This window comes from Phodopus roborovskii, unplaced genomic scaffold, assembly GCF_943737965.1.
Source record: "Phodopus roborovskii unplaced genomic scaffold, PHOROB, whole genome shotgun sequence".
Lineage (NCBI taxonomy): Eukaryota > Metazoa > Chordata > Mammalia > Rodentia > Cricetidae > Phodopus > Phodopus roborovskii.
In genome coordinates, this window is record NW_026126618.1 from 4,828,821 (window position 1) to 4,844,669 (window position 15,849).

General features: G+C 45.8%; 2 protein-coding genes across 2 annotated transcripts in view; one reads left to right on the top strand and one right to left on the bottom strand.

Annotated features, from left to right (window-relative positions):
• Positions 1–1,190: 1,190 nt before the first annotated feature.
• On the bottom strand, positions 1,191–13,311 carry Amdhd1 (amidohydrolase domain containing 1). Its single transcript, XM_051206276.1, has 9 exons — positions 13,160–13,311; positions 11,728–11,834; positions 11,569–11,633; positions 9,413–9,690; positions 7,026–7,251; positions 3,767–3,891; positions 3,352–3,445; positions 2,496–2,656; positions 1,191–1,353 (listed from the first exon to the last, which is right to left on the bottom strand). Exons 1-9 carry the CDS (start codon positions 13,294–13,296, stop codon positions 1,266–1,268), a joined length of 1,281 nt encoding a protein of 426 aa, XP_051062233.1. The 5' UTR covers positions 13,297–13,311; the 3' UTR covers positions 1,191–1,265.
• Positions 13,295–15,849, top strand: part of Ccdc38 (coiled-coil domain containing 38) — a 52,278-nt gene continuing 49,723 nt past the window's right edge. Inside the window, exons 1-3 of the mRNA XM_051206322.1 lie at positions 13,295–13,357; positions 13,491–13,506; positions 13,688–13,787. Coding sequence (XP_051062279.1) covers positions 13,295–13,357; positions 13,491–13,506; positions 13,688–13,787 — 179 coding nt within the window. The remainder of the gene's footprint in view (positions 13,358–13,490; positions 13,507–13,687; positions 13,788–15,849) is intronic.

Sequence of the window (15,849 nt, forward strand, 5' to 3'; positions counted from 1 at the left end):
ACATAAGTACATGAGTAAGCTGACGTGGTGTTGTGAATAATAGTTTGTACAAATCATTCACTCGGCAAATGATTTTGTGATTTGCTCTTTGAACATTTCAAAACACTCTGTAGGCAACGCTGCTGATCTGCTGCTGATCTACTTCCGGGGCTGTCAGGAACCACAACGGTAATAACGTTTATTGAGAACGACAAATATTTTCCATGGCTTTGTGATAGGAAAAAAACCACATCAGCGTTGTTTTAAATGAGTTCATATAGGACAGTTTCCATGTCTGTGCAAGATATCAAGTCTCGAACTGTGGTGAAGTTTCATTTCAAGGGCTGACAAGATGTTAAACATGGGGCCTCTGCCCCAGAAGGCCCTCACTGACTAGAAAAAAAAAAAAAACTGTGGGGAGAGAAGATTCTCTTGGCTTCTTAGGAAATAGTACCATTGGCCTCAACGTGGCAGATCACTTACAAAAACAAAGCAGAGCTCTCAGGCTTGGTTTCTCCCACAGAGGAATTTCTGGGCTCTCATCATAGTTAACCCAGAATACCCGTAGCCAATCTTGGAAAGACAACTCTCCATTTTGTCACAATAGGTCTACTGTTTACACATCCAGGAACACGTGTCAAGTCAAACAGGTCACCCCTTGGGGTTTCAAGTGAACAGTAGAGTATGATATATGTTTAGGCTTAAGTGACATAGTTCTGGCAAGCCACGAAAGTGCTTTAACCTATGTGGACTTATTTGATACAGAGAAAGCGTCTTCTCTTGTCTTCCAGATCTATCATTTTAAACTGTATTTTTATCTTACTACATTTATCTGTGTGGTAGTCTGTGTGTGTGTGGGGGGGGTGTCCGGTACATACCACAGTGAGTGTGTGGAGGTCAGAGAGTAACTACTACATTTATCTGTGTGGTAGTCTGTGTGTGTGTGTGCGCGGGGGGGGGGGGGGGGGGGTACATACCACAGTGAGTGTGTGGAGGTCAGAGAGTAACTACTACATTTATCTGTGTGGTAGTCTGTGTGTGTGTGTGCGGGGGGGGGGGGGGGGGGTCCGGTACATACCACAGTGAGTGTGTGGAGGTCAGAGAGTAACTACTACATTTATCTGTGTGGTAGTCTGTGTGTGTGTGTGGGGGGGGGGGGTGTCCGGTACATACCACAGTGAGTGTGTGGAGGTCAGAGAGTAGGGGTTCTCCCTTCTACCAAGTGAGTTCCAGGGATTGAACTCTGGTTTGGTGACAGAAGACCTTGCCCACTGGTCCAAGATCTGTTACTTTTTATAGATGACTTTTCCTTTAGCTATAACATAATCAATTAAGTCATGGTGGCCTCCAAACTGGTAGATCAGATGTTCCCATCTAGAAAGAAAGCAAACAGTTGCTCCAGGGCACGTAACTCAAAAACATCACTGTGTTAGTAAGTGATAATTTAAAGTGAATTCTGCATGCACGTGTGTGTGTGTGTGTGTGTGTGTGTGTGTGTGTGTATCTGTAGGTGCGTATGTGTGTGTATTCATGTATATGAGTACATGCCTGTGGGGGTATGCCTGCCCACATGTGTGGGTGCACTTGGAGGCCGGTGGGCCACATTCAGTGTCTCCCTGAATCACTGCCCACCTTGCTTTTCAAGACAGGTCTGTCACTGAGGCTGGAGTCAGTCAGTTTGACTAGACAGGGTGGTCAGCAAACCCCGGGGATCACCCACCCCGCCTCGGTTTCCGGCAGTGCTGAGTGCACAGGGCCCCGTCGTGCCTAGCCTGCCTTTTGACATGGGCCCTGGGGCTAAACTTCAGGTCCTCATGTTCCTATAGCAAGTGTTTTAGGAACTGAGCCAGTAGCCCAGGCCCTGAACCTTTAAAAAGGGGTTCATGAGTGCCACGTGCATATTATGTTTGATGGAAGGAGGCGATTCTTCCGGAAGGAATTACATTGTGGACCTGCTCTCCTCTGTAGAACATGGGACCCAAGGGCTGTGACGGGCTTATGAGAGTCAAAGAGACACAACATTGCCATCATCTAGATGTAGACACTAGGACCCAACTGCCACCCAGGTGGCAGACCTCGGGTGAGAACTAAGAACTTAGGAGTAGAGCAGCCTACAGAGGCATTAGGAGCCATTTGATTCCGTGAGTCAGAGAAAGAATAAGTCAGAGCCAGAGTGACAGCTGGAGCTGTGAGGAAGCAAAAGGTCCCGAGGCTAGTGTAAACTCAAACACACAGACCGGAGGCAAGTTCAAAGTCCAGGGAAACAGCAGGAATTGGAGGCCAGAGAAAGATGCAAGGCACCCGAAAAGACTCGGAGACTTGCTTGGCTACACAGTTGAGGACCTCAGGGGAGACTTTCTGGTTAGGAAGGGGTAAAGATAGAGGGCACTGGGACATCTGGAGTCTACCTAGTACTAATAATAACATATGGCAAAGGTCTAAAGCTTGTCTACATGGACGTCAAATAAGACAGCTAATGGTTACTACGGTTAGCACTATCTTGGGAGGCCTCTCACCTGGATGCATTGATGATGATGAGATCCCCCTGCTTGCCAACTTCCAAAGATCCATGTGTGTGAGATTTCCCCAGCGCATAAGCTGCATTGATGGTGGCAGCGGCCAAGGCCTCGGGCATGGACATCCTCATGTTCACACAGGCCAGGTGCATGACCATTGGCTGAGGCAGGACAGAAAGCATTGGAGGAGAAAAACAGAGCAGCAGCAGTTGCCAATCAGACTACTTTTCCATGAAGCACAAGTAAAGACAATTACATTTGTGTCTGGAAAGAATAGCCCAGAAACAGTTTGTGCTTAGTATGCAAAGGCCTCAGGGTTTATTCCACTCCCCTATCCTCCCCCCCAAAAATATATATATAGTGGAATATATATTATGAATAGTATACAATATATTATGTATAGTATTATATATTACACACATATAAGTTATTTATATATATATTCTATATAGCTAAGTTGCTATGGAAAGTGCAAATTTACACATAAGATTCTTAAACTTTATTACTGAATAGTACTGTGGGTTTAATATTACCAGTTTTCAAGAAGGCCCTTTGCTGAATAGGAAGTTTGCCTCCACCCTTACCCACAAAAGCCCCGCTGTCTCCGTTACGCCCAGAGAAGGAAAATGGCTCATTATAAAACCTTAAGTCTCAAAGCTGAATGAGGAGACTGACCTCTTCAGTCCTGGATGCAATGGTGTGTACAGAAAATTCAACTAAGCCTCTGATATAGCCTTTTCCTCTCCTCAGGGAAATACTTTCAGATTCTTAAATACATTTTCACAACGAATAGAAAACTTAAATGTATATGTTTCATGGTTCGCTCTGTTCAGAAAAATATCTGAAAAGTAATTACCATTGAAAAGCAGTATGCATTAGGGTTGAAATCGCTGCCCAGGGCAACTATGACTCCCTCATCTAGCATCTTCCTGGCTCGAGGCTGCTTCAGCCTAAGGGGAGAGGGGAAAGGTGACAGTCTCCAGCTGGAACTTCCGCAGGAACAAGGGGAGCGTTTCACATTCTAGAAGAGGGGAGGAAGCCCCAGGGTAAGTGGTGAAGTGGAGGAGCGCATTAGCATCCCCAGCATTTATGGATTTATCAGTTGTTTGCACCTTAGGATGACAACCTTGTACCACTGTCGCTGCATCTCTTAGCATCTAAGTTGCTGCCATCAGCATTCTCAGAGTTTGTTCGCAACAATGCCTAGGCACCCCCTGAAGTCTCACAACCCGTACTTGAAGGCAATGTGTCAGGCTGAGAAAGGCCCTTACCTCAGCATGTAGGCCGTGGTGGGCAGAAGGACAGCAGAACACCTAGCCGCAGCCATGGCTGTGATGCCTTCGTCACTTACTTCCTCCAGGTGACTGATTGCCTGTGCTCCTAGTTCAGCCCCAAGCTGGGCAGAATGGGCGGAGAGAAAAGGCTTACTGTACAATTCATACCGTTACCACATTGCTCTGTGAAGAATTCTTGCCAACTACTTCAGATGAGCACGGGCCCCCAAATAGATGTAGGATTTGTCATGGAGAACCATCTGAAACTAGTGTGATGGTAAAAACTAGTCTTAAAGTGGGGTATGGTGGATCACATCTGTGATCCAAGAATTTGGAAGGAGAGTTGCCAGTCTAGGCTGGCTACATAATGAGTTCCAGGCCAGCCAAATCAATAAAGACCATTTTTGTTTTTGCTTTTTTAAAGGCAAACACATAAAAAATGAATCTTAAACACAATTATTTTCTGAATCTTAATTTTGTGACTCTCAGAAATCAGAATAAAACCAGGGAATAATATTGATAATAACATTTAATTACTCTAGCATTAACAAACAAAAGCCAAAAACAAAAAACCAAATATGGCTGTCTTGGAATGTCATCCACCCTGGGGGGAAAGTTCAGTTAGAAAATAACAAAAACCTTTAAATAATTTGAGGCTGTAAAACTTGGGAGTGGTTTTTCTGCAGAAGAAGCACTGGGATTTGATAGAACAGAAACAACTGCAGAATGGCTGTGTGATGACTGGGCAAACTTTACAATGGGCCTCTTCTCAGCTTGGTCTCCCATATACTTTATTCCCAACTGGACCAGTTCCACACGTACACACACAATTCCAGGCTGAAGGCTGGCATGTCGTCAACAACCCAAGGGAAAGAATCCAGACTGTCGTTTGCTGTCACACTGTGGCTGTGTAGGCTGTCATATCTTAACCTGAGGGCGATGCTGACCTCTGTATCAGCAGTGTGCTCCTGTCTGAAGACGTCTGGGGCCAAGGATCTGGAGGGCCTGGAGGTCCACAGGAAACTCCTTAGGGGGTGGGTATCTCTCTGACTCTGCAATCACCCTTGCTTTCCAAATCTGACTTGCTTATCATGGATACTGGGGTCTCTCAGTTTTATCCGCTAATTGCTCTTCTCTGACCAACAGTAACTCATTGACCACACAGTTACATCCATTCGACAAAGTCAGCAACCGTTTATTTACAAAAGCCTGTCTGTACCCCAGGAACTGTACTGACCTCCAGGGGTAGAGTTTCAAGTACTGGGTGCAAGTTTAGCCAGAGGGGAAAAAACAGGGTGAAACCACAATCTAACATTAAGGAGATTTGGGATGGGGTGCCAGAGAAGTAACAGCTAAGATGAAGTGTGGATGAGAGTGTGAGTAGTCCAGATTAGAGAAACAGCACATCCAAGGTATGGGATGTTAGCAGTAGTCTGTTGTGGTTGGTTCGTGACAGAGATACAAGAGAGAAAAGGGAAGAGATAAGAAAGATCCAGATCCTGGTACCCATGCACATAGGCAAGAATTCACACTAAGAGCAAAATTCTAAGCCTTGTCTTAGTTAGGGTTACTATTGCTGTGATGAAACACCATGATCAAAGCAAATTAGGAGGTATTTGGCTTACATTTACACAGCACTGTTCATCAAAGGAAATCAGGACAGGAATTTAAACAAGGCTGGACCTGGAGGCAGGAGCTGATGCAGAGGTCATGGAAGAGGGCTTCCTCCTGGCTTGTTCATTATGGCTTGCTCAGCCTGCTTTCTTATACCATCCAGGATCATCAGCCCAGGGGTATTATCATCCCTGGTGTGTTGGATACTCCCTCATCAATCAGTAATCACCGGCCCTACAGACTTGCCCACAGGCCAGTGTTATAGAGGCCTTTTCTCAGTTGAAGTTCCTTCCTCCAAGATGACTCTAGGTTTTACCAGATTGACCAAAAAAAAAAAAAAAAAAAAAAAAAAAAAAAAAACTAACCAGCGCGATTATCATCTTGCCCAGACTTAAAATTATGTTGGAGACAATATCTACATGCATCTGTGACAGCATTCCCATCGAGGTTCAACTGAGGAGTAATGACTGTCCCTGGATGTGGGTGACAATGTCCCATAAAATCGGCTCTTAGATTGAATAAAAAGGAAATTGCAAGTGGATTCCCAGCATTCCTCTGCTTCCTGACTGCAATGTAACAGCTGCCCCACCATAACAGACTGTGTCCCCAAACCACAAGCCGAAATGAGCCCTTTCCTTCTAACACTGATTCAGCTGGGCCCTTGTCACAGTGAAAGAAAAGTAGCTAATTCACGTACCAACCACAACATTAGCAAATGAGATCTCGGGGATGCTTCTCTTCTCTGTGACTGTAATAAAGTCACAGGAGACGATAAATGAAGTAATCAAGCTAGAGGTAGCACAGCACTTAAGCATCTGTTAGCCAGCGCAGGGCAATAATGGGCAAACAGCAACAAGTTGTGTGTGCACATGTATGTGTCCACCTATGTGTATAGGTATAATTGTACATGTGCCTGTGTGGATCTTTCCATGTGTGCATGACTGGGTGTGCGAGTGTGCATGTGGATGTGTGTGTCCTGTATGTTTGTGTCTGTGTGTATGTCTCTGAATGTGTTGGTATATGCCTGTGTCTATGTGTATGACCCACATGCATGTCTCTCTGTGAGAGTGTCTGTGTGTGCATGTATGTGTTTGAGTGTCACTGTGTGTATCTGCTGTGAATGTATAAATGTGCATGTGTGTTTGTCTCTGTGTGTATGTGTGCAACTGTATTGTGTGTGAATGTGACTGTGGAGGTCAGAAGGCACCTTCAAATACTGTTTCTCAGGCCACCTGGTAGTCCGTCCGTCCTTCCTTCCCTCCTTCCTTCCCTCCTTCCTTCCCTCCTTTTTCCCTTTTCTAGCCCCCCAACCCTTTGACAGGTCTGGAATTCACCGAATATTCTGGTCTAGAGCTCCAGAATCTGCTTATCTCTCCCTCTCCATGGTCAGGATTAGACGCACATACCACCATGCTTAGGCTGCTTGGGGATCAGATCTGAGTCTGTACTTCCAAGGCCAGCATTTTACTGAAGGAGCCATCCCCCAGTTCCTCAAGAAAGTTTCTACAGTGGCCAGGTGTCCCCAGGCTCAGCCAGACCATGGACTTCCCATTCTACCTTTCCAGAAGGGTATTCCTAACTGAACAAATTTCACTTTTTCCTGTAGTGCCAGAACGCAGGAAAGAGCCGACTGTCATCATACCTCGGCGGCCTTCATCGGGTGGAGTTCATCCCCATGGAAGTTAATCTGCAGCCCCATCTTCTTTCCTCCTTCAAGAATCCTTCTGGTGGTACCCAGGTCAAAGACACCCTTCTCACAGAACACATCTATGTTGTCAACGTGAAGTTCCCCAGTTTTGCAGAGTTCCTTCAGCTTTGGCAGGTGGTTACTGATGATGTCATCAGCGGCTTCCATGGCGGTTTTTCCTCTAGTGGAAGGAAGTGAGGTAATCATGGGCATAGTCTTTATATATGTGACATATATACATGTATATTCTTTAATGTGCTTGCTCTTTAATAATTGTGATATGTAATATATTGCTTGATAATATACTTATTACATATACTACATATACATTGAAGGATATATATATACATATATAGTAGGAGAAGAATAACAAGCCCAGAAAAGAAACCAGAGCATTTGGTAGTTCTGTCATGCTCACACAGCAGGGGTAGTGATGAGACTTCTGTTTGAAGGACCTCATTATACATTAGACACAGATATATAAACGGCTCAACCTCCCTGGGCTGGTCATGTGCCCTTTGGGGATGCCAGCAATGCCTGTGGCAGCAAAGCTGAATGTTTCTATCGAGGACACCCTGAGCTCCAGCTTTTACACTTCCTTTCTCTCCCTTTCTATTCACAGGTTCCCCCGTAGCCTTTACCTAAAGTACCCTGCCTCCCTAACAGGAGTGGATCAGAGAGAAGAAAGCTCTGAAAAGCTCTGTAGAACTCGGGAGTCGTTAACAAGGGCAGAGCTGTGGAAGTCAGGCAGACATGGAGCACTCTGTCCATAACTTTAGACACATGGCTGTGATCTGCACACCAGGCATAAATCATAGGGGTCAGAGGCTTATTGGCAGCTGGAGACTGTTTCTAGAAAACTCCAGCCCTGTGTTTGGCACAGTGGCTCTCACTCAGCAACACATGTAGGTGGACCAGCAAAGGTCAACAAACAGGGTATCTACATGAGATATTTCTACTTCTCACAACAGTGACATAGAGCAGGTATATGCAATTCTTTATTACATGATTGTTCGTGTTTGGAACAGTTAAAGAACACCCTTAAAATCACTTAGCAGGGAAGCTTCACTTAAACTCAGGTTTCAATATTTAAAAATTATTAAAAACCAGGCTGTCCCACACTTTATATTCCACTTGAAACCATTTACAACTCCCTATTGACAGGCTCTTTTAAAAGTCTCAGTTCAAACTTTAGTAGTTTCAAAAATAGAAATGCTAAAAGCTTGAAACAAATACTAAATATCTGCATAATCAGTTATATCTTTGGGTTTTTTTTTTTTTTTTGTCTTTTTTTTGTTGTTGTTGTTTTTTGATTTTGAGACAGGATCTCACTATATAGCCCTGGTTGTCCTTGAACTTTCTGAGTGAGATCAGGCTAGACTCAGACTCACAGAGATCAGTCAGCTTCTGCCTTGAGTGCCGGCATTAAAGACGTACACCTTCATGCCTGGAGTGTTCTTTGAATACAAAACTTTAGTGTTAAGTTTTTGGTTCCTCTGATTGGAGATAGCAAGTGGATGTCAGCATTAACAATCATGTTCCTGTACTACAGTGACGTGTAGTGACTCTGTACTCTTTTAAAACACTCCAAAACAGATTTGAAGCCTTTTCCCCACAAAAAAAAGGGCTAAAAGGAGTCATACATGTTAGTAAGTGATTCAGCCACTTCACAATTAAGTTAAAAATGAATTGAAATGGTTTAGACACAGTTTGTATCGTAAGTCTATGACGGGTGAAGACTGGGCAAAGTTTGGAGACAGCTAGCTCCTCTGCCAACCTTTCAGATCTGGACGGAAAATCCTTCCTGCCTAGAAGTTCAGGACAGAAAGACCTGCACAGCCAGGCTGTAAGAGAGTTCTCTTCATAAAGACAAGTAGCTCAGATTCCTTAGATAAATCAGAGGCTTAAAAAAAAATCAGATTAATAAAATGAAAGTATTTGCCGTTGAGCAAACAGATTAATGAAGCCCTTTCACCGACACTGAGACTACACAATTTGATCTCCTAGAGGAAATAACGAGTGATTTTTACAGTGGTTTAAGCTAATGGATTATCCTGGGACATTTTTTGAATTAGCAGCTGTGTCTTGAAAGGACTCGAAAGGAGCCATTCTTTATGAAAAGAAGGCTTGAAATATTTCCTCCTTCTTCGTCCTATTAAAGGACTAGGAATACTGAAGAGGCTGTCGGAATCCCTTCCTTAAAACCTGGGCACCACCGTTTTTAGAAGCAGAACATCTTTCAGCAAGAGCTGAAGTGTTAGAGCGCCTCCACCCTCCAGAGAACACAGACTCTGTTTCCAACCCCCACCGCACACCCCACCCCCTGCTGCCACTGAGATTACTTGGGGACTGAGTGAGCCCCGCAGTAAGTAGCAGACAGACTCAGGTTCAGCTCCCTCCGGGCACACTCGATTACACGCAGCATCTTGAGCTCCGTCTCCAGGTTGAGGCCATAGCCGCTCTTGCACTCTACCAGCGTGGTGCCTGCCCTCATCATGCACTGCAGCCTCTGCTGGAAGGAGCGGAACAGTTCCTCCTCCGAGGCTTGGCGAGTGTGCTCCACCGTGAAGTTGATCCCTCCTCCGGCCTGGTGAATGTCCATGTAAGTGGCCCCTGCCAACTGAACGCATGGCTCACTCAGGGAGGTAAAAGTGGGTCTGCAGACCCTACCTCCAGGAGCGGTAATAGAAGACGATTTACGGGTTCGGCAGTGATGCTGTTACAGAGGACTGGGGTTCCGTACCCAGCATCCACATGGCAGCTCACAATCACCTGAAACTTCATCTCCAGGGGAATCTCTCTCACCACACACACACACACACACACACACACACACACACACACACACCAATGAAAAAAAGCTAAGATAAAATCAATTTTACAAGATGGTTAAGAGGCTGCTAGGCCTGTAAAGCCAGCCCTCAAGAAGTAGAAGCCCTCAAGAACTTAAGATGTATTTTGGCTGTATAGGGAGTTACAGGTCAGCCTGGTCTACATAGACCCCGCTTCAATCAATCGATCAGTTTAAGAAGCAATAGGGCACAGGCACTAACAGCCAAATCAGAGAGGCACACAGTCCTTAAAGACAACCCCCCCAGGTGTGCAGAAGCACGTTCCAGAGAGTACTTGAGGGGTGGAGATGGGCAAGGTGGTGTGTGGGCAAATAGGCAGCTGGAGGCACTAACAACTAACTAACACTCAGATAGAGGGGTATTTTGATGTTTTAATAGTGAAGTTGGTCCCAATGCAAAACCAGCCAAGTGTCAACAGATTCTATACCCCTCACCATGGTTGAGAAAATAAAGCTTAGGGGGTTATTCTGCTTTCTACTAACCAAGGGCATCCAGGCACCAGAGTTTGGAGCCTAATTTCTGTCACTAAAACAAAGAGGTTCTTTCTAGAATCCCGGTAGTCACTACTTATGTGGACAGTAGGAAGTGTGATCCACACCAAGCATGTGTCTGGCCCCGCCATCCCCTGATAGTCTGCGGCTCCCTTCCCAAACATCAGTTTCTCCATCATCACAGGGTAATAGCCTGATCATAGGGTGGCTCCTAGCTCTGAAATTCAGTACAATAATACAATTGCCATAAAAGCAGTTCTGATTTGTTGAGGAAGGTACATGATAGCCAGAGAAAAGGATCTTTCTTCTGTTTTCCAGAATAACCTGTCACTGCTTAGGCTGTGCTTTTTTCCCCTTAAAAATGAGATAACAGTTTCATTTAGGAGCTAACTATGGCTGATGTAACTGATACAACTACATTTTATATTCTGGGGTTGGGGGGGAGAGAATAATGTAAGGCCTTTTTGTTATTGTTGTTGTTAGCAGTAAACAGTGATTTTCAAACTATTTCTTGAAACTCATTCAAAATTACAATTAATGATTACATGGGGGCGGGGTCAGCCACGAAGTTGCTGAGCTCTCTGTCTATAGCTGAAAACCTTCAGATACTCCTTTCCTTAAACCGGTTGCTAGCTCTCTACACGTCATATAAAGATTTGGGGTAGTTTCAATTAAGTCTACTTTGTAAGGATTCAGGCATTACGCTGGCCTGCCTCTGTCACCTGGCAGAATGCACTCAGGCAGTGCCCTGGTCAGCCCAGGTGCAACAGACCTCTGCCCACCTTCTCTATATTCCTGGGGCAGATAAGACTTTTCCTGTCTCCCTCTTCTCTTCTGCCCTCCCTTTCCCTCCTTCCCTTTCCTTTCTAATAAAACTTCTCACTTAAGCCCTGTCTGTCTGCCTGTCGTGTTTGTCTCTCCGCTCCAGTCACCCTCGCCTGCCATGGACTCCACCGAGGTTACCCTCGAAATTTATCATAACATTAAGGCTTCCCACACTCTTTAGCCTAACATGTCGTATTGCCATTTGTGTTCTTTACTGAGACAAGTAAAGACGTCCATTAAAAACGATAGGCGGCACTGGTTGACCTCTGTCATTACAAGGGGCAGCCTGCTTGTGCTTCATCACGCTCCTGTCACTCATGTTGCAGTTACCTTCATTGCAAACTCATGGACTCTTTCCCCAGCCCACACAGGATGTGTGTGTGCGTCCACCAAACCTGCAACGGAAGTTGAGAAACGGAAGATGCTTAGACGGTGCTAGAGCCACTGTTAAAGTCCTTTTCAGGGTTTTATGAAGAAGAGTGTCAGTACCTGGTAAGACACATTTCCCAGAGCAGTCAATTCTTTCTTCAAAAGTTTCTCCAGAAAACTGTCTCTGGATAACGTCAGCAGGGCCAATAGCTTTTATAAACCCATCACTGGGGGGGGGGGGGGTGGAATCAAGAAATAGTTACTTGGTTTGGGGAAGTTTTTCTGAAGAACCTGATTGATGATTTAAATGTTCTTTTGGATGCCCTGATGTTAGCCAGCATTTACTGTGTTTCCCTTCTGACCTGGGTTTTAAGGAAAGAGATGGTGGGTTACATTGAAGACAGAAGCTAAACCATGTGTAGAAGTCACTGCTATTCCTTCTCTAAGATCACTGTTCCCCTTTCCCACGGTACTGAATCCCTAAATGATGCCCAAGCACATAACTCCTCTATGCCCAGTTGGCGTGAAGCTGAATTAACCAGTAGCCACCGGGCAAGCAGTTTGACAAAGGACCCTGCACACAGTGGACTGTTGAAGCACACTGCTTTGGTTGTGAGCCTAGCCTTCAATGGCTGAGCCATCTCTCCAGCCCAGCACACTGCTTTAGGAGTGCTGTGGTGTTTCAATGAGTTCAGCCCTGAGCTGGAGATCCCTGTCTGCATCAGTTTGTGTAAGGATGCTAAGAGCACAGGGCTTCTCTTCATAACCACACTAACGGATCTCTGCCTTCTAAGAATGTGAGCTGCCATTCAGCCGTAGGTTCCCAGTATTGTGACTGAACAAAATACACATCCAACGACACAGTTACCAGGGGAAGCTAGAAATCATCTTGCAAAGGTGTTAGGGTTTTGTTGCTATTGTTGCCCCTTTGGTAGCCATTAAACATTCTTAGCTGAATTTTGAGGTTTCACCATTTACTAAGTGGGGAGGGGTGGACTACAAAATAATACACACCCAAAAGGTGTGGGTATTTGTGCGTTTTTGCTTGCTTCAGAAAACAATGGAAAAACCAAGTGTGTAAACTACTTGTTAGCATTAGTTCCCTAATCCTGGGCTTGAGTGATTTTGCAGGTCAGAGTGCTGGTGTTAAAGGCGCAAGCCACTATGCCTGACCACATAATGCAGACAGACAGCAGGTGCTTTTAGAAGGAGTGGAGAGGGGAGATGTGATGTTACTGTTATTTGAAAGTATTAATTAGTTCTTGTTTATTTTTTGACACAGGGTCTCATGCGCAAACTCTACAAGCAGCCAAGGATGGCCTTGGACTACTGACCTCTCCTTTTGTATCCTGAGTGTTGGGATTACAGACCTGGGCCAATATCTGAACTTTAGGGAGAAAAAGACTACAGAATCTTCTAGATTATCCAGCCAAACACCATAGAAGCTATGGTGACATCGATGATCGTCGATGAAAGTTGCTTTGAAGGTATTTTGTTGGAGAAAGAGCTTCTAGCTCCGGGACCCCCTCGGCCCCCTCACCCCGGTACTCACGTGCCCACCACCAGGCTGGCACCCTCCAGCACCGCCAGGCTGCGCAGAGCGGGCCCGGCCAGGAAGCGCTCGCCCTGGGCACACACCAGCACCACTTGCCGCGCGTTCTCCAGCAGGAGGCGGTGGCCGGTCGCCATGGTCGTCCTAGCTGCTGGCCGGGTACAGAGGACGCTAGAGCCCTGCCAGCTGTGGCTGCGGGCGGGCGGGCGGGGCGGGGCCGCGCGGGGCGGGAGCTCGCTAGCAGCAGTTGACCAAAGACAGAAGCCAACAAGAACAGCTCTTGGCAATAAACTGTTCTGTGGACGCCAGTCCTTTCAGGTCTCCTTTTCAGGTTTTAGGCAAAGGAGGTAAAGATTGTATCCAAGCCCTAACTTTTGGATCAAAATAAAACTGCAAATTAGCCACCTGGAGAAATCAAGTTGGACTAGGTAGATGCGGTGGCCAAGCGAAGTGTAGTCGGTTAGGGCATGCACAGGGGACTCCAGTGCAGGGAAATCTCTGCCCGGGGGACCTGAGATGGGGATGCAGGAGCAGACCAGCGCGGGCGAGCTGTGCTCGAGGCGGCTGGGGCACGGGGCAGAAGGTTGACGGTGTCTGAGCAGCTCCTGCGGGTGCCACGTACTGTTCGGTTGGCCAGCACGACTCTAGGGTCCTGCTACCAGACGGTCCCAAGATGAAGGGTACCTGGGGCAGGAAAGGATGGAGCTGAGACGCAGGGTCTCTGTTTGGCGCCTCTGTCTGCTTTGTCCCTAGCGTCTTCGTGAAGGATAGTTCTCAATTCTGATCCAAACTCGTTGAGGTAAAATCAGATTTGATCTGGGTATCTGCCACGCCCACTCCACCCGATCTGGTACCCTCTACACAAGCTGCACTCAAGGTCCTTGACAACATCCAGTTTGTTTAAGAAAGCCTGGCAGGCACCAGGATTTGTTCAGATTCCTTTTTTAACTTTTTGAGATTATAATTACGTCACTTCCCCCTTCCCCTTCCTCCTTCCAAACCTTCCATGTAACCCCCTTGTTCTATTTTCAAATTCATGACCTCTTTTATCTTGTTACATATACATGGTGTGTGTGCATTCTTAAATACATAAGTACAACATGCTTAGTATGTATAATGTTACGTGTGTGCATATGTTTTGGGAGCCTTTTCCTTTTTCTTTTTTTGAGACGAAGGCTCATACTACATAGCCCTGGCTGTCCTGGAGCTCTCTGTGTAGACAAGGATAGCCTTTAACTCACAGGCCCAACTGTCTCTAACCACCCACCTCTCTCTCTCTCTCTCTCTCTCTCTCTCACACACACACACACACACACACACACACACACACACACAGTACAGGGATTAAAGGCATATACCAGCAGCTTTATTTTATTTGGTTTCTATGGTACATTTCATTCAAAGACAGGAATGTTGCTTTCCATGCCCAGCAGACATTACAATAGAAAGAAAAAAAAATTTGACAGAAATAATAATAAGCCATGAAAATAGGCTTATCTTGCAAAACACAAAGGTTAATTTTGGAACACCTTAAAATCATTATAAAACAGACAGCAAAATGTCTTTAGATGGACAGATTAGAAACAAATAGAGCTCCACTCTATGTCTTCTAATAAAAGATATGGGGTAGAAAAACAGAAAGAAAGAAGTTACAAAATAAGTAAACATTGTGAAGGAAAGGCCCAAAGGCTACTCATAAAGTAGAAACACAATCCCAATCATCCATGGTGCAGAAAAGAAAAAGGAGAGAGAGAGAGAGAGAGAGAGAGAGAGAGAGAGAGAGAAGAGGAGGAGCAGGAGGAGGAGAAGCAGGAGGAGGAGCAGGAGGAGGAGGAGCAGGGGGAGGAGGAGCAGGGGGAGGAGGAGCAGGGGGAGGAGCAGGGGGAGGAGGAGGAAAGGTGGGGACAAGGGAAAAGTGGAATTAGCAGAGGACAGACACGCAGTCACTTATGCGTAGAGAATTACTGGATTTTCATATTATAAAATGTCTCTCGACCTGACACACTTGGCAGGCAAATGCACCCTGGCGGATTTAGGCAACTACAGGTGTAAAGGAAGGGTTCCAATTGGGTTCAGCAAAAGTGCTCCCACCTCTGTCATTTCTCCTCTGAGCTGACCTGGAAATCTATTTAAAATTTTTCAAGGCACAGTTTTCTTAGCCTTACATGGATGCACTTGTTTGTATTTTGTGGATTTGTTTGACCTTCAGATAAAATGCAAGTCATTTGGGCTGACGCTCATGTATGCGTAAGGTGTGGACATTCCCGTTGTTGCTTATTTTAATGCTGTTTTCCCTGATTGTCAGTTGCGTATTAGACTTCAGGCTGTAGTACAGTTTCTCCCCTGGCTTCACAGAGCACGCCATATACTATGCCTTGACCTTTAGTTGTGTTTCTCGGTTTGCCAAAGGGTCTATCAGGACCGTCAGCAGAAAAGCCCACACAAAAGCAGCCAGCCTGACGTGAGCAGGGCCAAGAGGTCAAGCTGACAGGCATTTCCTCATCCTTCTGATGTGGTTCTGACCTAATTAAGAGAGGCAGGCCCTAAAGTAGGCCAAGGACCCAGGGGCCCCTGCCTTCCAGGTAAACAACAAACTGCTGGCTCAGTTATGTCTACACCATTCAAGGCCACAGTTCACAGCTTTTCCATGGTGGGTGGGGAGGAGGAGGCGTTGGGTCAGGGAGAATTAT

What these genes read in the sequence shown, in the direction of transcription:
- Amdhd1 (XM_051206276.1), bottom strand. Translation starts at nt 13,296, where the DNA reads ATGGCGACCGGCCACCGCCTCCTGCTGGAGAACGCGCGGCAAGTGGTG. An exon ending in GGGGCTCACTCAGTCCCCAA is followed by an intron (nt 7,252 to 9,412) that starts GTAATCTCAGTG and finishes TCCTTCCACTAG; the next exon opens with AGGAAAAACCGCCATGGAAG. An exon ending in ACCACGGCCTACATGCTGAG is followed by an intron (nt 3,446 to 3,766) that starts GTAAGGGCCTTT and finishes CTCTCCCCTTAG; the next exon opens with GCTGAAGCAGCCTCGAGCCA.